At 31.4% G+C, this 24,918-nt stretch overlaps 1 protein-coding gene across 1 annotated transcript in view; it reads right to left on the bottom strand.

Moving 5' to 3' along the window:
• Positions 1–24,918, bottom strand: part of LOC134690965 (stabilin-2-like) — a 51,044-nt gene that overhangs the window by 11,686 nt on the left and 14,440 nt on the right. Inside the window, exons 7-26 of the mRNA XM_063551147.1 lie at positions 23,918–24,054; positions 23,116–23,176; positions 22,638–22,805; positions 22,022–22,168; positions 21,081–21,242; positions 19,940–20,002; positions 19,303–19,416; positions 15,779–15,829; positions 15,154–15,234; positions 14,518–14,673; positions 13,966–14,034; positions 12,905–12,988; positions 11,954–12,040; positions 9,213–9,324; positions 8,159–8,348; positions 7,644–7,905; positions 6,773–6,868; positions 3,049–3,192; positions 2,484–2,626; positions 217–334 (exon numbers count right to left, since the gene is read on the bottom strand). Of these exons, the coding sequence (XP_063407217.1) occupies positions 217–334; positions 2,484–2,626; positions 3,049–3,192; positions 6,773–6,868; positions 7,644–7,905; positions 8,159–8,348; positions 9,213–9,324; positions 11,954–12,040; positions 12,905–12,988; positions 13,966–14,034; positions 14,518–14,673; positions 15,154–15,234; positions 15,779–15,829; positions 19,303–19,416; positions 19,940–20,002; positions 21,081–21,242; positions 22,022–22,168; positions 22,638–22,805; positions 23,116–23,176; positions 23,918–24,054 (2,445 nt within the window). The remainder of the gene's footprint in view (positions 1–216; positions 335–2,483; positions 2,627–3,048; positions 3,193–6,772; positions 6,869–7,643; positions 7,906–8,158; positions 8,349–9,212; positions 9,325–11,953; positions 12,041–12,904; positions 12,989–13,965; positions 14,035–14,517; positions 14,674–15,153; positions 15,235–15,778; positions 15,830–19,302; positions 19,417–19,939; positions 20,003–21,080; positions 21,243–22,021; positions 22,169–22,637; positions 22,806–23,115; positions 23,177–23,917; positions 24,055–24,918) is intronic.

The following is a 24,918-nucleotide window of genomic DNA, read 5'->3' as shown; positions in this document are numbered from 1 at the left end:
AAAAAAGTCACAAATCCTTTTTTCTTTATATCAGAGAACTTTAAAAAAGTAAATCTACCATCAAAATAAATAATGTCATTAAAAAAAAAAAAAAAATCACTTGTACATCTATTTCTTATTCTTCTGCTCCCATTCATTTCTCACATGTTTGAAGTTAAAAGAATTAAAAAGAAGTTTATATAAATCTATCTTTTATTTTGCTAATTTTCTACTTACATTATTGTAGTTAAATACACTAAGTGAGAAGCCATCATACAATGTCTCCATTCTTATATGTGTTTTCTGGTATGATAACAACATATCTATACTGAACAACCCAGGTAAAGTGTGGAATCTACAATAGTCAAGATATGAAGTTCATTATATTTTCTATTTCAAATACATGTATCGTCATAGTCCTAATTTTATAAAGCAAGTTTCATTTTGAGCAAGCAAAGGAAAATTAAGATTGCATCTGGAAAGAATTTATTTCGGACCATATATTTTCAGGATGTATGACATAATAATAATAACTGCATTATGTATATCAATTCATAAAAGTAAAGAACTTAACCATCCCAGACGTGTTCACTGAACCAATACAGAAGTGTTCACTGCATAAACCCACAAGCATTCACTGAACCAACCCAGAAGTGTTCACTGAACCAACCCAGAAGTGTTCACTGAACCAACCCAGAAGTGTTCACTGACCCAACACAGAAGTGTTCACTGACCCAACACAGAAGTGTACACTGACCCAACACAGAAGTGTTCACTGACCCAACACAGAAGTGTTCACTGCATAAAACCAGAAGCATTAACTGAACTAACCCAGAAGTGTTTACTGAACCAACCCAGAAGTGCTCACTGAACCAACCCAGAAGTGTTCACTGAATCAACACAGAAGTGTTCACTGACCCAACACAGAAGTGTTCACTGACCCAACACAGAAGTGTTCACTGCATAAACCCAGAAGCATTAATTGAACTAACCCAGAAGTGTTCCCTGAACCAATACATAAGCATTCACTGAATCAATACATAAGCATTCACTGAACAAACTTAGAACTGTTGTCAAGTCATTAAAGATTGCATATTTTGGCATTAATATTGAGTCACTGATAAGGTCTTTGCGTCGCACATTTATTCTAAAAACAGTTGTTGGCATGACACGGGTTATGTTCTTCTCATATATGTTATGATGGTATGATACTAAACCCCTAACGGGAAGGATTGTGCCTGATGTTCATATAATGAAATCATAATCTTTCAGTCAGTTTAATTGAAGTCTGGAGCTGGCATGTCAGTTAACTGCTAGTAGTCTGTTGTTATTTATGTATTATTGTCATTTTGTTTATTTTCTTTGGTTACATCTTCTGACATCAGACTCGGACTCCTCTTGAAATGAATTTTAATGTGCGTATTGTTATGCTTTTACTTTTCTACATTGGTTAGAGGTATAGGGGGAGGGTTGAGATCTCACAAACATGTTTTACCCCGCCGCATTTTTGCGCCTGTCCCAAGTCAGGAGCCTCTGGCCTTTGTTAGTCTTGTATTATTTTAATTTTAGTTTCTTGTGTACAATTTGGAAATTAGTATGGCGTTCATTATCACTGAACTAGTATATATTTGTTAAGGGGCCAGCTGAAGGACGCCTCCGGGTGCGGGAATTTCTAGCTACATTGAAGACCTGTTGGTGACCTTCTGCTGTTGTTTTTTTATTTGGTCGGGTTGTTGTCTCTTTGACACATTCCCCATTTCCATTCTCAGTTTTATTAGAAGCATTCTCTGAACCAACCCAGACATATTCACTGAACCAACCCAGAAAGGTTCACTGAACCAACCCAGAAAGGTTCACTGAACCAATACATAAGCATTCACTGAACCAACCCAGAAGTATTCACTGAACCAACCCAGAAGTGTTCACTGAATCAACCCAGAAGTGTTCACTGAACCAACCCAGAAGTGTTCACTGAACCAATATATAAGTGTTCACTGCATAAACCCAGAAGCATTCACTGAACCAACCCAGACATGTTCACTGAACCAACCCAGATGTATTCACTGAACCAACCCAGAAGTGTTCACTGAACAAATACATAAGCATTAACTGAACAAACTAAAAAGTGTTCACTGAACCAACCCAGAAGTGTTCACTGAATCAATACATAAGTGTTCACTGCATAAACCCAGAAGCGTTCACTGAACCAACCCAAACGTGTTCACTGAACCAATACATAAGCATTCACTGAACCAATACATAAGCATTCACTTAACAAACTTATAAGCATTCACTGAACCAACCCAGAAGTGTTCACTTAACTAATACATAAGTGTTCACTGCATAAACCCAGAAGCGTTCACTGAACCAAGCCAGAAGTCTTCACTGAACCAATACATAAGCATTCACTGAACCAACCCAGACGTGATGACTGAACCAACCAGCTCAAACCAACCCAGAAATTTTCATTGAAGTATTCAATGTTTCTTATTTCTTATACTGACCTTATGAAATTTAAGATATTATCAGGTTTATCCCAATAACTGGATTCCATTCTTGATATAACAAAATCCATTGCATTATTATTCGGAGCAAAAAATGTATAATTGTCTGTTGTTGACAATAGGAGGTCTTCATTTCCTAGTTTCTGTAAAAAATATTGTACAATATAGATTCATAAAAACAAATTAAAATACTCAAGATGGAAATAATCTAAAGAGTGTATATCCAAACTTTTTTTCAAAAAAATAAAAATGTCAGATAACAATGCAGATCAAATATAACTAGACCAGTGAATGAACTCACAAAATAATAAAGATTTCAACATACTGAAGTTAGTAAATAGATTATCTCCCCTTTTACATGTTGATTCAAAATTATATTCTTTTACTTATTTAGGTAGTATTAAAAATGTGTAAAGTTTCATCATTCTCTGTCAAACAATTTAGAAGGAAATGTGTTTACAAGGCACATTGGCAGACAGGGTGAATTATACATACTCCTCCAAATCCTTTTTATCAGGTGTATCCTACATTGTCATACATCTTTTTGCTATACAATAGAAATTACCTGAAGAAATCCTAAAAGCTTGGAGAGTCTGGCATCTTCCTCAACAACTTTGTATATTGTAGGGATACATACATATCCATTCCCTACGTATCCCATCATACATGTACATGTATGGTTACCTAAACCAACAGTGGTACAGTCTGCCTATATAAAATAAAAATATCATTTCTTAAATCAAGAGTGGCACAGTAGGCTTGAATAAAATAAAAAAATAAGGTTTCCTGAACAGTAATGGGTATATTCTGACTTATAGAATACAATGATATTACGTTTAGCAAACAGTGGAATACTAATAGTGGTAGAGTAATTTTTATAGTAAGAAATGATGATATAATGCCTCATTAACACGGACATTTATTGCGAACCCTATGTTAGTTTTCAATAGATTCACCTGCAAGTTACCTGTCGATTTAAACTTTTGTAAGTTCTATTGTCCCATCTAACAAATACAACAGGTATGGTTCTCTGTTTAGTTTATTCAATGGGACCTTTAAATTTCTTGCAAGAGAAATCTATCACTTACTGATTAATTTACCTGAACAAAAAATTAAACTGTCAATGATGGAAATACATGTACAAATAAGTATTTATAAAACTGCATGTGATATTGTATTTATTCATCAATAACAAATTTTCAATTTGTTTAATATAAACACTAGTTTAAAAGTTAACAGTTGATTTCTGATCAAATTTCAACATTTTACTGATTAAAATTTGCTTTTTTTAGTCTGTTCACAAATAAAAACTTGAAATGATAATGTTTTCAGTTCTCATGTGGTACATCATTGGGAGTTTTCCGTTAAGTCCTTGTTGAAGTCCGTTTTATTTTTAAAGCCGTAAGTCCAGAATGGTACCAGGATCTTAGGTGCTGCATTATTAAACAGCTAAAAGAGTGTTATCATTAAATAAACACACGATTAAATTATATTAAATTGTACACTTTTATATCATGTCTTGGGCAGAGGTCAACAGGGCTTGCTTTGCCAAAAAGTAATTTTCTTAGTAGAGGTCAACAGTGCTTGCTCTACACTCTAGTAGTTAAGTAAGGTTTTAAGAATACCAGCAAATCACTCTTTTTTATGTGACGATGGATAGAGGTCAACAGAGCTTGCTCTATCACTTTATTAATTTGTTTTGAATAGTTACAACAATATACAGATTATTGTTTTGTTCTTTAAATCTGTTTTGCTTATCTTATATCTGCATGTATAAACATGTATGCATATGTATTTTGTCTTCAATTAATGTTTTTGTTTTTCATTCTACATTACGTACACAAATACATGACATCAAGGTATTTGTTTTATTTTTTATCATTTTTTTTTTATCTCAATATATTTCATAACCTTTTATAGGTTGAATACAATAAGAAGTTGTAATTTTTATTCATTATGCTATGGAAATGTAGGGAGGGATCAAAATAGTTTGCCTTACATTGGCATGTGTACTTGTTAAACATAAAAGGTAGAGGTCAACATGGCTTGCTCTGCTTTTTTATAATCTTTTAACCTTAATATCCAGACATGGACAGGAGCAATGCTTTATATTATACACATATTTTTTCTTTCTCTTTTCATTTTAATGTCGTCTTAATTTGAATGAAATGATTGCATTTGGATGTAAAGAAAGCAAACGTTTATATTAATCAATTTAACTCTTATAAAATTTATCTCCAAGGTTTCTCGGGTGGCGGCTCCCCAACTCTGTGATTTGGGGATTGTGGCGGTATTTATTCCCCACCTTTGCAAATTATTGTCATTTATTCAGTTTTGGTTTATTACATAATTGTTCATAACATTCAGTTGTATTATGTTTTTATGGTTTCTGAATAAATGACCTTTATCGCAAACCTTGTGTTAGATATTTTGCAAATGAACTCGAATCCTTGGAGTATTTCCTTCTCACGTCATCAGTTTAAAAGAAAAATTTGGCTGACAAAAAATCATTTTATGGGACATAAAAACATTTTTGTCAGGAAATTATTCTTATCAAGAGTAATATGAAACTGTAAATTTGCATGGGGTTGTCTGTAAGTTTTTGATTACAGGCAAAGACCAGTGGGGTTATCTCACGATCAGGGTCAAGATTAATTACTAGTATGATTGTTTAACGATATTTAATTGACCAATGAGGATTAGGTGCATGTTATCTTTTCACATGTGTTTAGATTAGCCAGCATTCTCACAATTGCACTGAATGCTAGAGGACGCAATTTTAGTGTTCTCAAGAAAAGTGAAGATTTTTAATTTCCCATCCACCTACTCCCTTGATTCTTTAACAGATTTATATTCATAGGTATTATTTTTTAAATTAAAAATTTTGATTTTCATGTGCTGATGATTTCAATCTTTTATTGTACTATATTTATTTGTTTATATATTTTGTAATTTAGTTATTGAGGGTGGCGGTATTTATTCCCCACCTTTGCAAATTATTGTCATTTATTCAGTTTTGGTTTATTACATAATTGTTCATAACATTCAGTTGTATTATGTTTTTATGGTTTCTGAATAAATGACCTTTATCGCAAACCTTGTGTTAGATATTTTGCAAATGAACTCGAATCCTTGGAGTATTTCCTTCTCACGTCATCAGTTTAAAAGAAAAATTTGGCTGACAAAAATATTTTTTTGGTCAGGCAAATTAATCAATGAGTTATAGATTTCTCCTAGAAAGAAATTAAATGTCCAGGTGAATAAACTACACAGAGAACAATAGCTATTGTATTGATTCAATGGGTCAGGTAAACTTGCAATAGTTTAAATACCTTGATCAAGAGCAGAAGACTCTGTGGAAAACTTTCATTGGTTCGCTATAATTTGAATTGAATTTGAATCCAATGCGAATTGAATTCGCTAATTGCGTTCACACACTCTTCTTTTTTAATTTGATTCGATTTGGCTTATTACAATTATCCACTTCGCATTAGAAATACGCTTTTGTGAATACGAATTAAAAGTTAACGTCCTTTGGACAGTGAAGCGATTTGATGTGCATTGCAATTCAAATAAGAATTGACGTAGTACGTAAAACGTTTCGAATGCGAATTAAACTAACTCAAATAGGTTAATGCGAATCAAATTTGAATTTCAAGTGAACTCAGCATTACAATATTTTTGGGAACATATATCACCAAATTTAGATGCATTTTATACAAATATACACCCTTTTGAAGACATTTTATATAATCGCTCATAAGTAATAAAACAGATTCATAACAAATTTTTATGAATATCTTATACATGTACAAGTTTTTGCAAATCTATCTGAAATAGCCTTTTCACTGTTCTTTGACATAAATTCAAATATGAAAGTGATGCAAATAAGATATTTCAACAAACCCTTATTTCAAAGTGGCAGTATGATTTTCAAAATAACTTTTTAGAACCAGCATAACTGATTAATTGTAAAATTGATTTAACTTCCTATAAATAAATTGAGATATTTGCTACTGAACAATGAGCAAAAACAGTCATTTTTTTGTATTTTCTCAGTTCATTCCCTTTATATCTGTTATAGCTTGTAAAGGATTTAAATCATTCTTTTGGTTTTTATTAATAGTTTTTCCATGAAATTTCTGTAAACAGTCATACTTAACCAATTACCAACTTGTCTTAAAAATTGGTTTAATACTACAATAATGTAAAGTATGTTCCCTATAGGAATTTTTAAAACAACAATTTTATTTGTGTCAAGAAGACCTGATACATATAAAGTTACTTACCTTTCTGTGACAGTTGCCATTGTTTACAGTGCAGGGATCATTGGGGACACAATAAGTACCATTTCCATGAAAATCATTAATACATTCACACAGAGTCTGATAACATAAATATATTTCATCATTAAAATAATTTGCCAAAGAATTAATGCAACTCTTTAAATTTTTTTCCATTTCATCATTACAAATAAGTTGTCGGAGGGTCACTTTAACTTTTAAAATTTTTCCACCATTTTTTTTAATGAAACAGGGCTAATCTTTATTTCTTGGATTAATCTAAGCGTGAAAAATAAAAGTTTTCTACAAGCCAAATTTTTCAACACAAAATACATATTGGTATCTAAGGAAGGTGTAAACAACATTTACAGAAACTGTTTTTTTTTTCTTCTTCTTAATATATTGAGTAAAGTGTCATATAAGTACACTGTATCTCATATCCAGTATTCCATATAGTATGGGATAATTTGAAACAATTCTAAAGCTTTTGTTTGACTATGTTATAAACATTTATTTTTATTTAAATTATTGCACAAATATACTTACAATCCATAGAAGAATATTTAACGCACATACATGCTCTTGCAATATGATATTTCATTAAAAAACACTATAAGCCACCTGTATTTTTCAAATGTAGGCATTATAAAGTCAACTTTGTTAAAAAAAATAATACCTTAAGACTCAAAAGATTTTTTCTGGCAATTAAAATGTTACTGTCCTAATGCCAGGACACCTGGAAGACATTTATCATAGTATCTGCAAAGTTTGACCTTGTGGTTAAAAATTAAGAATATCAGACTGCATAAGACAAGTGATGACAATATTAAAAAAAGTGAGCTAAATGAAATATTATTTTTCTAGTTTATGTGAGCACCTGTGTTTTTGTCCAGTGTGGTGTGCATCTTCCATTTACATGACAATCTCTATGTGAGTTACACTGTACACTACGATAACAAAAGTTCCCATCACCGACCCATCCAGCCTCACATTTACAGATGTTATCACCTGGTCCTGTCTTTAAACACGTAGCTTGGAGATGACATCCTCCACGGTCTGGAAGCTGACAGTTGTCTATTTCACTACAGATCAGATCATTGTTGATATACTTTCCTTCATAACCTTGTTGACACTTGCATCTGAAACAATGATTTGTTTAAATAAATTACACAAGTGGCATGGGTTGATTAAATGTGTTGTAGCATTAGCTATTATACTTCTGCACTATTATGTGATAAGAATTCATACAACAAAAAAATTTTGGCATTTTTTAAAGGTTCTCAAAAGAAACATATTTTCAGAATTTTATGACTTTCGATTACACAACCTCAATATTTCATTGGTAAATATCTTATGTTTTTCAATACAATTCAATACTAAAACTCAAACAACCTGTAAGAACTATCACAGTAGGCATTCAGATGACAAAATCCTGAAGAATATAACTTTTTCCAAAGTCTAGGGCGACAGAACATTTGTTTCATGTCACAATTATCTCCCTTGAACAAATGGTTTTTACAGCGTTTACATGTTCCATCTCCATCTATTGTGTTCTTACATATCCCCTTCTGACAGGTGCAAGCTAAACAAACAAAAAAAGAAATAAAAATATAGTTTAGTTAACTTTTCAGAAATATATTGTATCAGAAAACTTCAATTTCAAAAATTTGGCAGCATTTTTTTCAAAACTTAAGCCAGGTCAAGTAAAAAAATCATTCGCCAGACATTTCATTTGTACTGAAACATTCTACTTGCTTTCAATACCTGTGTCTATACCAAGTAATACTCACAATACAGTTGATCATATCAATCTTCAGATGACAGCAACCAGTCAACTTCTTTACAGAAATATTATGAGGTTATGTGTTGTTGCTTTGATTCCATTTGAGTGCAGTAATCTGAATAGTTAACACTGAGGAAATACCCCAAAACAACATTTTCAAAAAGTACTACCTTGTAGCGTAAGTAGTGAAATCATTTTAATAATCTTTTTTAAGAGTACATGTATTTACCTCCTGTTTACCTGTTTTTTATGCAAAATTTCTGTAAAGACCTTTCATACCATTTTGGCAATGTTTGATTCAATTTACTTCAGTGCCCCAAGCTAATTCAATATCTATCCAACTCAGTCAGCACAGTTATTGCCTCATGAAACATTTTTGTTAGAAATACATGTACAACATATTACATAGATAACTCAGCAATTTTCAAGTCAATTACATTTTAAAATTTGATAACTCCTACTTCAAAATGAAGTTTAAAAAGAAAAAAAATATCCCTGTATAAAACCATTACAAAACAATATAGAATATAGTATAAAAGGTAATTCAAAACGGTGAATCAGCAACTCAAAACTAGGACTTGAATCTACTTGTTCCAGATTTAACCCTGGTTTATACTGTTTATAAATGTTACAAGTATGGCCAAGGTTACAATATTAACTTACTCTGATTACAGAATGGACCAAATTTATTAGGATCTTCACACTGGTTACATAGGGTACCAGTAAAGCCTGTATCACACATACATGTTCCATTACCATTCACTCCATCCATACACTGTTAAAAATACAAGATAAATATATCCAACACTATTTCCATTAAACCATCATAAACGAAATCATACAAGTATTAACCAATTTCTTTTAAAATATTCATTTTTTGGGAGTATTCTATAAAGGGGGTCGGTCTCATTAGGGGGTTCAAATCCCAGATCCCACTTACAGTTTTGTCATATTCCCATATCCCACTTAAACTATGTATGTAAGGAATTCTTATTTTTTTTGTATTTTCCCATGTCCCTCTAGACTTCATTTCCCATTTTCACGGCACAATAATTTGACTTTTACTTGTCATGCTTACAAAAAATTGACAGTCCCATGTCACGCTTAGACCCCAATTAGACCTACTATGAAGAGCTATTTTACGAAAGCTTCAAGTACTGACTCCTAAATTGCATAGAAAGAACACATATTAAAATTTATGTAAATTAGCAGGAAACATGATGTGCTACCTCCATTACATATATTTCAATACCAAATATTTTTTATAAATATCTCTAGATTATATAAAAATTAGGTAATTACAAATGTAGTAACAAAAAAAATCTAATTAGTACAAGCTTTGTTTGAGACGGTCAATCTTGCTATCTGAAATATCTCAATCTTTAACTCTTTCGAGTGAAATTTATAAATATCTCTGTTTAAAGTAAATCAATTATTATATATATATTGTCTGTGTTAGTTTTAATCCTTATGTTTTATATAAAACTTAGTAACCTTCTCCTTAACCCTTTCCTCCATAATGACGCCTTTTGACGCCACCCCCTTTACTCCATAATGACGCCTTTTGACGCCTGTGTAGTACCTCAGTTGAAACACTTCGACTACAAAGTGTCTGCAGTTGACTTAACAAAGTTTGTATCCAATATGAAAAGGAATATCATAGGAATATCTGACTTAAATTTATTTGATGAAATAGTTGTTTTTCACAATGCTTTAGTACTTCAAATCATAAGTTCAGCATTTTATCAAAAAAATCCTATGCGAATCAAGTATGCAAAAAAAAAAATTCAATGGAGGAAAGGGTTAACTCAGTTTCTTCCTTCAGTACATCTATAGACCCAATAGAATGAATTGTGAAACATGGTTTGTTGATTACCTGAGAACATATTCTGGAACCCTTATGGGCTTCAAAACCTGTCAGTTACAGTGCATGTATCTAGGTAGTTTGCAACCTTACCAACTATTTCCTGAGCATGGATTACTGAAGCCTGATAGACATCGTACCTGCTCTTGACCAGAGCATGAATTACGGAAGCCTGCAAGACAACTTACCTCCCCCTTATATGAGCATGGATAATAGAAGCCTGCAAGGCAAATTACCCCCACATTGGAACATGGATTACTGAAGCCTGCAAGACAACTAACCTCCCCCTTATCTGAGCATAAATTACAGAAGCCTGCAAGACAACTTACCGGTACCTTTTCCTTATCTGAGCATGTATAACAGAAGCCTGCAAGCAAACTTACCTTCCCCTTATCTGAGAATGGATTATGGAAGCTTGCAAGACAACTAACATCCCCTTACCTGAGCATGGATTATGGAAGCCTGCAAGACAACATACCTCCCTTTATCTGAGTATGAATTATGGAAGCCTGCAAGTCAACTTACCTCCCCTTATCTGAGCATGGATTATGGAAGCCTGCAAGACAATGAACCTCCCTCTTTTCTGAGCATGGATTTTTGAAGCCTGAAAGACAACTTACCTGCCCATTATCTGAGCATGGATTATGGAAGTCTGCCAGATAACTTACCTGCCCATTATCTGAGCATGGATTTTTGAAGCCTGAAAGACAATGAACCTCCCCCTTTTCTGAGCATGGATTACAGAAGCCTGCAAGATAACTTACCTGCCCATTATCCATTATCTGAGCATGGAGTATGGAAGCCTGCCAAATCGCTTACCTGCCCATTATCTGAGCATGGATTTTTGAAGCCTGCCAGATAACTTACCTGGCCATTATCTGAGCATGGATTATGGAAGTCTGCCAGATAACTTAAATGCCCATTATCTGAGCATGGATTATGGAAGCCTGCCAGATAACTTACTTGGCCTTTATCTGAGCATGGATTATGGAAGTCTGCCAGATAACTTACCTGCCCATTATCTGAGCATGGATTTTTGAAGCCTGCCAGATAACTTACCTGGCCATTATCTGAGCATGGATTTTTGAAGCCTGCCAGACAACTTACCTGTCCATTATCTGAGCATGGATTTTTGAAGCCTGCCAGATAACTTACCTGTCCATTATCTGAGCATGGATTTTTGAAGCCTGCCAGACAACTTACCTGTCCATTATCTGAGCATGGATTATGGAAGCCTGCCAGATAACTTACTTGGCCTTTATCTGAGCATGGATTATGGAAGTCTGCCAGATAACTTACCTGCCCATTATCTGAGCATGGATTTTTGAAGCCTGCCAGACAACTTACCTGTCCATTATCTGAGCATGGATTATGGAAGCCTGCCAGATAACTTACCTGTCCATTATCTGAGCATGGATTTTTGAAGCCTGCCAGACAACTTACCTGTCCATTATCTGAGCATGGATTATGGAAGTCTGCCAGATAACTTACCTGCCCATTATCTGAGCATGGATTTTGTGAAGCCTGCCAGACAACTTACCTGTCCATTATCTGAGCATGGATTTTTGAAGCCACCAGGACATGGATGACAGTCAATGCTGTAGAAGTTTGGACAACACTGTTTCTTCTTCAAAAGACAAATTGTAAGTTAAGATCAGCTATGTTTAACAATTATAGATGTATTATAAAAAGAACAGTAGACTTAGATGCACAATTTTTTTTATTGGTTGTTTTGATATTGACTTTGAACTAGCTGTCAGTAACTGAAAGTACTCTCAGATCTATTCTTGGTGTCTTTTTTGTTGTTGGGATTGTTCAAGTGATTTTTATAGTTTGTTCATTAGTTGTACTGTTACACCAATGTCCAAGGTTAAGGGAACAGTTGGTGCCTTCAAACTAGTTTAACCAGTCACATTCTGCATGTGCCTGTCCCTAGTCATGAGTCTGTAATTCAGTGGTTGCCATGTTTTGCTGTATATCATAATTGTTTTTCGTCCATTATTATTTACATAAATCAGACTGTTAGTTTTCTTGTTTTAATCCTTCTGCATATGTCATTTTGGGGCTTTTATAGCTGACTATGTGGTATAGGATTTGCACATTATTGAAGGCTTTACAGTGACCTATAGTTGTTTACTTCTATTGCATTTGGGCTCTGGTGGAGAGCTGTCTCAATGCTAATTATAACACATCTTCTTATTTCTATATGTAAAATGTGAATAAAAATATTTTTTTTCAATAATGAGTTGACAATAACTTCATCTCAAGTGGTTTTAAATACTACTTTGTATTGAATTCCTCTCACTGATAACCCCCTTTTTGTGTACAAAAAATGGTTTGTTTTGCACTAAATTTTTATTTTTGTTGTTTTATAAAATATGTTTTGGTTTCTCTTTTGAAATAAAATATTCATAACTCTTTTTAGTGTATTGTTTATAAGTGTTATTTTCAAATAAGACAACTCCATAATTGATTTATATATTGTACTTACAATATGAGTTCTGTTACAAACTTGAGCACAACCACCTAGACTCATGCGGTAGATTGTATAAGTACATCCTGTTCTAACCTCATCCTGTTATAAGTAACCAAAGATATATGACTCTGCCTTTCAGCAAATTAATAATTATCTAAGGCTGAGTTCACTTGAAACTCTTCAATCAACTTCAGAGTTAATAGATTATAATGTGAACGCACTAGAGTTGATATTCAGAACAACTCTAAGCAACTCTAGGGAAAGGCCCTGACCAAGTATTAAAAATAAAATATTCTCATTGGTTTGACGTCATTCAAGAGTTTCTCAAGTTTAACCCTGAGGGTTGGAACCAGAGTATGAGGGATTAACTCGAGTGGTTCAAGTTAAATCGTTTTGTTGAAACCCAAGTAAGTAAAGTTAACTCAAGAGTTTCAAGTGAACTCTGCCTAACTAAAATTATATTAAAATTGAAAACATTGTTACAAAAAAAAGTTTTCTTAAGCTTAAACTAATACTAAAAAAATATAAATCATTCAAAACTAAGTTCCCGCAAGATAACTCTGATAAAATATTTGTGCATTAATTTATGATTGCAGTGGTTAAGTATGTAAACCTTCCCTACCTTTTATAAAGATATTATTATGCATGACCAAATACTTACAAACTGAATTCATTACTACATGTATGAGTTCACACAATAACAATTATATTAACATAGTTATACACCAGTTTGTTGTCTTTTTTCATAAATAAAGTGGTTGTTATGTTCATTGTATTCTCTGGTTTTATATGTAATTATGTATCATTATATTATCATAAACTTTATGTTGCTTACACATAATATCTGTATAATCTAAATATGTTATAAATATATGCAATTTTGCGCCTGTCTCAAATCAGGAGCCTCTGACCTTTGTTAGTCTGGTATAATTTTTAATTTTAGTTTCTTGTGTATAATTTGGAGTTACGAGTATGGTCGGGTTGTTGTTGCTTTGACACACTCCCCATTTCCATTCTCAATTTTATAGCATAATTATGATTATTGCAATAAATGTCTTTATCTTATTTTAACTTACCTTAATAGGAACATCAGTAGAGCTTGGACAAGTTAAACCATCTGTATCTATACATGGCCCACATGGTCCCTGAAATAAGTAAACTGCTCATAAGCTAATTCGATATTAGAAAAATAAAAGTTATAAACTTCTTTCTTAAAATGAAGATATTTGTGTTGCATTTAACCTTTGCTTTTTAATAATCAATTTTACCAAATTTCTAAGTGAAAAAAAAATGGTTTAAAAAAATTGCTTTAACAATATTGCCTTATTTTAAATTTACCACCCTCAATTATTTTTAAATGTAGTTTTGGTATGAAAGTTAATGCAATTACATGTATATAAGGTGAGCATTCCAATTTAAGGGACAAACACAACAAATAGACAAGGATAACACTAAATGCCCAGGGCAAGGGCAAACTAAATGTTGTTCACAATACAGTAGATTTTATTATTCAATAAAATACTGCAGTTTTATTTTATTTGAATGAACCACCATTATCAGAATAAATTATACCTCAAAATGTGACATTATTGTTTTTACAGAAAAAACATAAAACTAAACAAACCTACCACTACTAATTCTGATGTTTCTTCATCACATTGACTTGGGAGAAGTGAGTTGATATGTCCCGGTAGAAGTACAGATTCTATATGATGGTAAAGCCCATTCATTGCTGGTATATCTGTTTGTGTTATACTGATATATTTGTTTAACACTATCTGTCCCTACAATATAAATCAATTGTTGTCAACTGATAAATCAGTAAATAATACAATATTACCTTTGGTTACAATAAAACTATTTCAGAAGGATTTTTAAATACTTCTTCGTTATCACTAAGACAGCACACTTCTGCAGGATTATGAATTTTCAAATCTTTTATGAGTTCAATGGATTTGAACCTTGACCTGTGATTTAAGGTGCAGAAGTTTAGAGACTAGAGAGTACCTTAAATTCACCTCAAGATGTATCAGTTAGATTTTTTTTATAAAGAAGGCTTATGTTCTATGTTGATAAATGTAGTTCACTTCCATTGTTTCATTTCAATTATACCTTCACAATAGAAAAAATAATTGTGGATTCTGAAAACCTAACCAAGATACTTCAAAATAATAATAACAATTCTGAAATTTATCACTGTCAGATGGGCCCTGATATAAAATATGCAAACATCTTTAAACCTTATGAAATATAAATATGTTTACCTTTTCAGTTACATTAACAGCTATTTCTACATCAGCCTGAGACCTAATTCTGTCTAAATCTATCAATTCAGCTGCTTCAATCTGAAACAAAAAAATGTTTACTGTTTATAAAATCTTTTCTTTCTTATTATTGATTATCCATGACTTTGAAAGCAAGTCAAGAGTTTCTTTGCTACAAACTCATCGAAAAGCAATAGCCAAGAAACTGAGTTTGAAAGACTAAAAATATTCTGTTTATTGTTATTTAACACCGATAACTAATGATCAGTGTAATTTAAGATTGAAAGTTATCACCCAGAAACATCAATTAAAAATTTAAGAAAAAAAAGAAAAAAACCTTTTATTACACATTATCTATCATCTGTCATCAAATTAATTTCAAATACATTGAAATGTGTTACAACTTTCTACTCAAAACATTTACTGTTATATTGAATAAGTTATAACTTTTGCTCATTGATTACTCTTGTTTTCAAAATTCCAATAGGGAACATACTTTATATAATTGTTTAGATAAACCAATTTTTCAAGACGTTTCGGCCAATGGCCTTCTTCAGTTCTTTATTTTTCCTCTCAACTACATGGCTGACATTACATTCAATCATTACTATCAAAATAAACATACCACTCCATCAAATATATGGTTTAAAAGTATCTGTCTTAGTGAATTAACACCCTACAAATTGAAAATACTATTATTACATCATTTCACAAATGGAATGTTATCATCATCATCATACTTTATTTCCTCGGAGATTGACAATAGACAACATGTATATAATTAGTACCATTATAAAGTTAGGAAATCATAAATGAAAAATGTTACTTAATATCTTAGATGGAAACTATTTACAGTCTGCAGTATTTTAGAAAGAACAAGAATGTGTCCATAATATATGGATGCCCCACTTGCTCTATCATTTTCTATGTTCAGTGAACCGTAAAATGCTGGTTAAGGAGGCTCGAGGGTATAAAAATTTCAGAAAAAATTAAACATTTGTTTTTCAATACAAATTTCATTTGTTACCTTTTGTAGTTGTTATTTTATCATATGGTACAAAAATCATTCAAAACAATCAATTCGTGTTGGCCCCAGATGACTTTTTAAAATGTATACATCATTGAAAAAGTTCCAAATTATCTCCCTTTGGTGAAAAAAATGCCATTTTTTGGCTTTAAAATTGAAATATCTCTTTCAACTCATCTGTGACCTATATTTTTTAATATAATTTCCATATAAGCTGTACTTTAACTAAACTATTGTAAAATTTGAGCGATTTCTGTAATAAATTTCTTTTTTTTATTTCAATATTAACTTTATTTCTCCTATTACTTCAACAGAAAAAAATCCTTTTTTACAAAAATGTATGCTTCTTTGGAAGGCAGATTGTGAGGGCAAATGAACGGTGACCCCACTTTTTTATTTTATTTTTCTATTAACTTTAAGATAAAGTTCATTTATAGAAAAATATAGAGAAATCCTATATAAATGATTTAGACCCGTGAACCCCCTTAAACTCTAATTTGACATTAGAATTTAAAACTTGTTTTTCTGAATAAGAGACAAAATGGACTCCTTTTTATAGCAGACTATATGATAAACTCATTCATATATATAATAACGGTCTGCTTAATCAAATTCCCAATTAATGTAATTATTATCAATAATATTATTATATCTAATATGAATATACAATAAATTTATGAACCTTATATTTGAGCTTTTGTAAGCCAGTTTATCGTTTTTGAAGGTTATAATAGCAAGCTATTAAAGGGTTAGAAAAAGGCCTGATTTAAAAACTGTTTCATCCAAATATATAAAAGTTTTAATTAAACAGATCATATCATAGGGAACATGTGTATTCAGTTTCAAGTTTCAACTTCATAAAAAACTACCTTGACCCAAAATTTTTACTTGAGGCGGGATAGAGGGAAGGATGAAAAACATAATGCCCATCAACAGAGCATAAAAATCATTCATTGAGGACTCCAAAACAGTGCTCTAGTGTTAAAATGTCTCAGAGATCTTCCTGATCGCCTAGCAGACAACTTGAAATGCTCTCATTTAATCTAGTAAACAGTTTGTATATGAAATTGAGACAAATTAATTCAATTAATCAATTATAGTACTGTGTTTGTAGTTGTGTGTAGACTTAAGCTTATTTGATGAGTATAGTCCAAAATGTAGCTACATGTTTTGCTGTTAAAATCTGCCAGAAATTATATGGAAATTTCATTGTAGCAAGGAAACAAATTCTGTGACAACATTTTTTCTTTTTCTTTTCTTAAAGCATATTATAATAATCTTTTTTTTTTTGTCACATAAGTAACATTATACTTGTGACATAAACAAAATTAACAACAACAATAAAATAACTGAGTTGAACACACACATATCTATATATATACAAGTAAAACTAACTAAGAGTCCCCTGTCCTCAGCTCTAAAGACTGTTTTAAAAAGGAACCAGTTTTTTTCACTTGGTTTATATTAGAAGGATTTAGTAGGACTACTAGATTTGAGTATCAGATAGATTTGGGAACATAGGATTATCTATTGACATGTCATTAAAAAGTTTTATACGTAAAACATTATTAATTTGACAGTGGAGGAGAAAGTGATTTTCATCTTCTATTCTGAGGTTTTACAAGTTGGACATACTCTATTGTCTCGACGTATTTTTAGATATCTGCCCTTCTCAATGAGCAAATTATGGTCACTAATTCTAATTTTTGTAAATAAACGTCTAGTTTCAAAATTTTGATATTAAAGATAAAATTCTTGGTCTTGTTTGACTTTTATATTTTTGTAAAGAAAAAGTTTGTTATTTTCGTTCAAACTATTTATTTTATTTTCCAGTAGTTCTGAATAAAATTTACTTGTAATATTCTTAATCCAAGTCTCTAGTTTATAAAACGTATATTTCCATATTTTATTTCAAAATTCTATCTCATAGATTTCTTTTTATTAAAAAAAAAAAGATTTTTTAATGAACAATATATGAAAACTTTGCAACATTTGTAGCTTGAAAAATAGCAAGGTGACCCATACTTTTTATTATATTTTGGAAAATAGCATAGTAAAATCTTCATTTTAGTATAAGAAGGATCATTCTTAGGAAATATATGAATGACTCAAATGTATGGCGGGTTCCAAATTTTAAGGCAGATTCCTTATCTATAGCAATTGTGACGTTACAAATGTCAAATAAATCAAATCTATGGTTTTTTGTTATCTCCAAATCTATGGCAGATCTTTTTAATAACGTCACAATTGAATAACGTCATATTACATTGTCGCAGCGAATAACGATGGCGAAACCCATATATTTCTTCAAAATAAAGGTATTTCCTTAGACAACAATCTGCAAATGGTTTAAAGGAAGACGTGACCTTTTATTCGAAAGAGGGACAAAATGTGCTGAATAAAGACACCGCTGTTTTCAGAACCGGTTATCTTAGAAAAGGATTTATAATAAATATATTACGGCTGGCAAAGTTATAAAGTGAAAGATCAAATAACAAGATACTAATTTGTTGAAATTACATTATGTGAAAATTCAAACTGTTAATTTTTTTTTGTCTTTTGTTTTATATAAAAAAAAAATGCCTTCTTGTTTGATAAGGAACTTGGTAAGTTTAATGAATGGACTAAACAGGTACCATGCATATATTTTTAAATGTTTACTTTTACCGGGCGCATCATTTTAATCTTTAAGTCTGTATTAGGTTCTATGAACTCATCATTTTTAAAATATTTTAGTTGACCATTATGGAATGTTCATTTCAAAAAAGTTTATAGACATGATCCAGTTGTCGCACATAGATATGGTATGAGTGCCAATGAGACAACTCTCCATTCAAGTCAAAATTTATAAAAGTAAACCATTATAGGCCAAAGTACTATCTTCAACAAAATTACTTGTGTAAAACCATTCAAATGGGAAAACCAAAGGTCTAATCTTTATCAAAATGAGAAACGGATGGCATGACATCACATTTGCCATAGATTAGGAATCTACCATAGATTTGGTACCCACCATAGATTTGAGTCCTACACTTAAACTGATTATCCACTTTAAAAGAGAAAAGGACTTAATTATGGTTTTTAAAATTGTTAAAAAGATCTACATATTTTTGTAAGGTTACCTCGGGTGATGAGAAATGATCCAGAGCATTTTCAGGTAGACTGTCCCAGGCAGAGTTTTCTGGTGTAAACATGGTTATATTTGTTGCTTTAACATGGTTAGTCATACCAGCTTTCTAAAACAGATATAATCATATGTAATTTTAAGTTACAAGAGAAATAATAGCTCACACTGATTCCAACTAAAACAAAAATATATGTATGGGGTTACCCAATATATACATTAACTTTCCTAAAATAAAAGATAAAATTCTACAAAAGGTTATATGATCAGGTAAACAGGGGCAGGATAAACCATATGTCCCTATTCAAATGCATTGATTGTCCAAAAAAATGGGGGGGGGGGGGGGGGGGAGAGAGGGGGAGGCGGCCAACCCCTGGATCAGCCACTGAGTAAAGGAATTAAAAATACATGCATAAAATTTAAATAATGTGATGTATCTCAATTTTATATGAATAAGTACATGCAACCCTCTAAAACCAAACAATAATAATAAATCTACTTTAAAATCTTTGTCAAAACTTGAGAAGTTTGTAATGCTCAAAACAATATATATAAAAGTCTTTAAAAAATGACAAAAAATATATTTAAAAATTATGCAATTTTTAGCTTTTATACCGATGTTAACTTCTACATACTTCAATCAAAGACTCTAATTTGCTGTATTTTTCTTCTGCTTTAATTAAATCCAGCATATTTCTCTACAAGAAAGGTACAAAGGCAGATAAAACAAAATGATTATACAATCAGTACCAAAAAAAAATCAAAATAATTAGATAAGAAAGAAGTCGTAAAATGGTCATCGCCTGTATTACCAAATATGATTGATTGATTGTTGGCTACTTAACGTCTTGTGGCAAATATTTCATGCATGTTCAGAACGATACCAAATATGATTATAATCATTGTGTTTTGTTTACAGTTGTTTGTCTGTTTGTCTTTTTCTTTGTTTAGCTATGGTGTTAATTTCGATTGATGAGTTTGAATGTCCCCCTGGTATCTTTTTCCCTTCTCTAAATTAGATGCAGATATAAGGTCACTATCAGAACAAAATCACAGTAAAATTTCAGGACCATTAAAATAATACAAAATTAACTTTATTGATATTTAATTGGTTATACCTATAAGGAATCATCTTAATGTTTGATCATGTCTCATTTAGTAGCTTTTAATGTCTGCACTGAAATTCCTGTTTTTTTCCCATAATGTCCTTATCATACCCCAAATAAATTTTGATAAAGTTGAAGCTTATTTTCAGCTAATGAAGACCTAAGATAAAGTATCTATTTGAATGTGATTTTACAACTTTTCAATTTTCAAACACAATATGGACTAAATATGTTTGTCAATGACCCGTGCAGGGTTCCACTCCTTCAAAGAAACACAGAAAAAGATTAATGAAAATTTAGTATCATTATCTTTATGATATTTATTTTTGTGTAATCCATATATGTAATCAGTGTAATTAATAAAAATAATGAGATGTGGTATGATTGCCAACAAGACTACAATTCACCAAAGTTCAAATGAAATGAGTGTATACGATTCATTTATATAGCATGTAGACAGGGCTATCAATAAATCTGAAAGAGCAGTTTTAGACTGCCAAAAAAGGTAGCTACTAGCATGTTCATTACAAATAAATTAGTTCAAAGAAGGCAGCTTTTGGAATACAATAAAAAACTGGTCCATACTACCTAAGTGAATGAGATAAAAACTTAACTAACAAGACAGTTTCATTTCTTTAAAGAGAGAGAACAAGAAACTTTATTTATTTACCTTAGGGTCACCTTTGACCTCTGGAGTCTTAGTTAACATTTTACCAATTACATGTACAACTCCATTTGCTGCAATTATGTTCTCTTTTAATACTGTTGTTTTAGATGCTCTTTGACCCACTGACCCTGGTAACTTGTATCGATAGAATAGATCACCATGTTTCTAAAAATATATGATTTCATGTGAATATTTTTGCTCTTTGCACTTGCATTTTGCTTTCAATCAAATATTTTTTTCATTGCACCAACAATATAACACAAAAACAAACAGGAGATCAAAACGAAGTATAATATATATCTTAATCTGTATGAACAGGTTAATTGTTTTTCTTTGCTTGTTCTCAAGAAAATATCATTTTATCACTATAAAGTTTAAAAAAATTCAATTTCTATGTAACAAAACTAGTATAATTCACCAGATCTATTTCATGAAAAACAAGAATGTGTCCCCAGTACACGAATGTCCCACTCGCACTATCATTTTCTATGTTCAGTGGACCCTGAAATTGGGGTCAGAAATCTAATTTGACTTTAAAGTTAGAAAGATCATATTATAAGGAACATTTATACTAAGTTTCAGGTTGATTGGACTTCAACTTCATCAGAATCTACCTTGACCAAAAACTTTAACTTGAAACTGGACAGACGAACGAACGAATGAACAGACGAACAGACCCACAGACCAGAAAACATAATGCCCCTCTACTATCCTAGCTGGGGCATAAAAATTAATCAATCTTTGTAAGTGTATGATTAACATGATTTTTTCACTTGTAATTCACACAAAATTATCTATGAAAATTCAGGGTATAAAATTATCAAATTGTTGATGTTCAATAATATATAATTCAAATACAATTTCAAAGCTACAACTACGTGTATTTCAGCAAATAAAAATAAAATAAAAACACATTCATAAAACTTATTTGTAATTTACAATACCGTTTTGGCCTGAATATTTGCAGGGATCCCTTGTAGTGTATACACATCATTGGCCTCAGCTAACTTATCAAGTGTCCATTCTCCTACTAATATATGTTGTCGCAAAACCTGCCTAGCTGTATCTGTGTCTGCCACAAATTCTTCAAACTGTAAACATGATGAGAGATATACAATAACCAGAAATGTGTAATAATATGAATGTCTGTTAGTTCTTAGACATGGCTATATTAGAATTTACAGCCCAAACCAATGTTCTCTTTTAAAAAAAACCTCTACAAAACCACTGTTAGCTTCTTAATTACAGCAAAGTGCATTGAGTGTGTAGGTAAAGGTAATATATTTGGCTAGCTTGCTTGCTAGCTGAACTGTAAAGTCATTATTAGGTAAGGTACACCACCTTTTTTTCAGAGTAGACTAGTCCGACAGATAACCGATCTATCTGTCTGTAGGACTAGACTACTCCTTAAGGAGGGCAGTATACCTAATAATGACTTTACATTTTAGCTATCAAGCAAACTAGTCAAAGATATTACCTTAACCTACATACTAAATGCATTTTGCTGTAAGGGAAATGTCGTTAAGTAAATTTATTGTAAATATAATTTATTATACATACACTCTGTCTACCAAGAACTGTCCTAAATCCACCATCTGTTGGGATAAACAGTGTAAACGGTCCATTATTACGTAGTTCCTTGTAATAATGCTTGGATACCAGCTGACTTGCATAGTTCATCTTTCCTTTAACCTCGTTATCTCCAAAGTTGTTTAAGTCTTCAATAAGCTAAGTATGAACAGAAAAAAAAGTTACACTAGTCATCAGAATAGTATATTTTACTTCATATAAAATATGAGACTACATAAGGGGACCCTAATAAAAATGTCAAACAGCTTCATATTAAAAGTAAAAGAATCTTTTAAAAATGAAAATATAAATTGGACTGAAAATTGTGTTGACAATGTGAATTAAAAAAAAAAACATTTGACAATCTGTAAAAATGTCAATCATTTTGTGATTGTCTTCAGCTAGTTGTAATAAAGTTTTTCAAAGAAATGAATAGTACAAATTTGTATAACTATAAATATATACATACATCAGCTATATTATTGTAACATGAAAACCCATCTCCTCCAAATCCTTCATTACATGTACAGCTACAAAGAAATGACATGATTGAATATCTACACTAAAGTTTCTCTTTTCAAATTTGGAAGTGGACATCAATAAAATGCATCTTTTAAATATGTCAGGTAAATTTGTATGTTTGAAATTGAGATGTAAAGTTTTACAAGGTTTGAGACCTTGACTTTGAAGTAAGACTTCCAAAACACTCCTTCTTTAGTTTGCAAAAATAAAATTGGGTATCTTAAATATCCATCTAGGCATTTAAAAATTTCTCAGTCAGACAAAGTTTTGTATGTCTAAATATGTGGACATTAAGTTGAAATAAATTTGTAACCTTGACAGGAAGCTAGGTTATGAATGTGTGTGCCATGCAGCCAAATTTATCAACCTTATTCACTACATGACCTTTGCTGTTCAGCAGAAATACTTACTAGAAACATAAGTATTTTATGAACAGAACATGACTTAAACCCACAAACGGACTGAACTTTTTCAAAATTAGATTGACAAACAGATTGGGAGGGTTTTTTATAACCTTAAACTTGTATTATAACAATATAACTATTTCAAAAATAAAGTAAAACCCCCTTGTGAAACCCTTAAAAAATAAATTTGGTCATTGGTTGCCATTTAAAAGCAGTCTTAAATAGTACAAAACGTACTGGTATATGATAATAAGCTAATAAGTACCACAGGACATATATAAATAATAAACTTACTCAAACTGTAATGGACCAATCACAGAACATGTGTACACATATGAAACTTACTCAGGTTGTAATGGACCAATCATAGAACATGTTGCATATTCACTACAGTAAGAGGCATTGATGAAACAAACATCAATCATCACACAGGTCTGTAATTGTAGATCCATTTCATATCCTTTTAAACATTGACAAGTATGCTAAAAAGATAAATCAGTAGTGCTTTAATAAACTAAAACAGCATAGCGATAACTATACTGTTAGAGAATGTATTCATCACCTGTGTCAAAAATTGGTTAATGAAAATTTCATCACAATGCATTTTTATTGAATATGTCCATAAATAAGTGTCAAATACATATAATCGTAACAACATTGAATAGATTTCTTGTCTACTTAACTGATGATGACTAAGTTTTATGTTGTAAGATTGAGGTCTTATACTACATGCATCACAAAATTCAATAATATTATAAACCATGAAAATGGGGTCAAGGTCAGTCTAACAAAGGGACGTGTAACAATGCAACTATCCATAATATAGTTGACCTATGGCTTATACTATAAATGAAGCTGATATAATGACAAAAACTTAATGTGCATCAAAGAACCATGAAAATGAGGTCAAATTCAGAAGAGCCCTACAAGATGCAAATGTATACTGGTATATCTCATTTTTCTTTTTCTTTATTCAGTTATTTCCAATCATAAAGAATAACAAAAAATCATTTTAACGAATTGCTTGTAATTTTACTATCCTTTTGAGTAGTCTAAAATTGACAATAAAATTATTGTAATGTAATTTCATACTGTGGAGTAAATATTGTTGACTTAATCAATGTAGTATTTGGGAAACTGACTTATAAGGAAAATCAACAATGACCAATGAACCATTCAATTGAGGTCAATCTCAAATAAACCCTTTTAGTTCACAATTATTGAATAGATATAAATGACCTGTTACTGATAGTTTCTGAGAAACTGGCCTAATAAAATGTCACATGGGCTAATGAAATAAGATCAAGATTAGAAGATTCTTGTCAAGGCACATGCTTTTCTTACAA

Source organism: Mytilus trossulus, chromosome 1, assembly GCF_036588685.1.
Source record: "Mytilus trossulus isolate FHL-02 chromosome 1, PNRI_Mtr1.1.1.hap1, whole genome shotgun sequence".
Classification (NCBI taxonomy): Eukaryota; Metazoa; Mollusca; class Bivalvia; order Mytilida; family Mytilidae; genus Mytilus; species Mytilus trossulus.
Note: the sequence above shows the minus strand (reverse complement) of the source record. Positions and strands in the feature narration are given on the sequence as shown.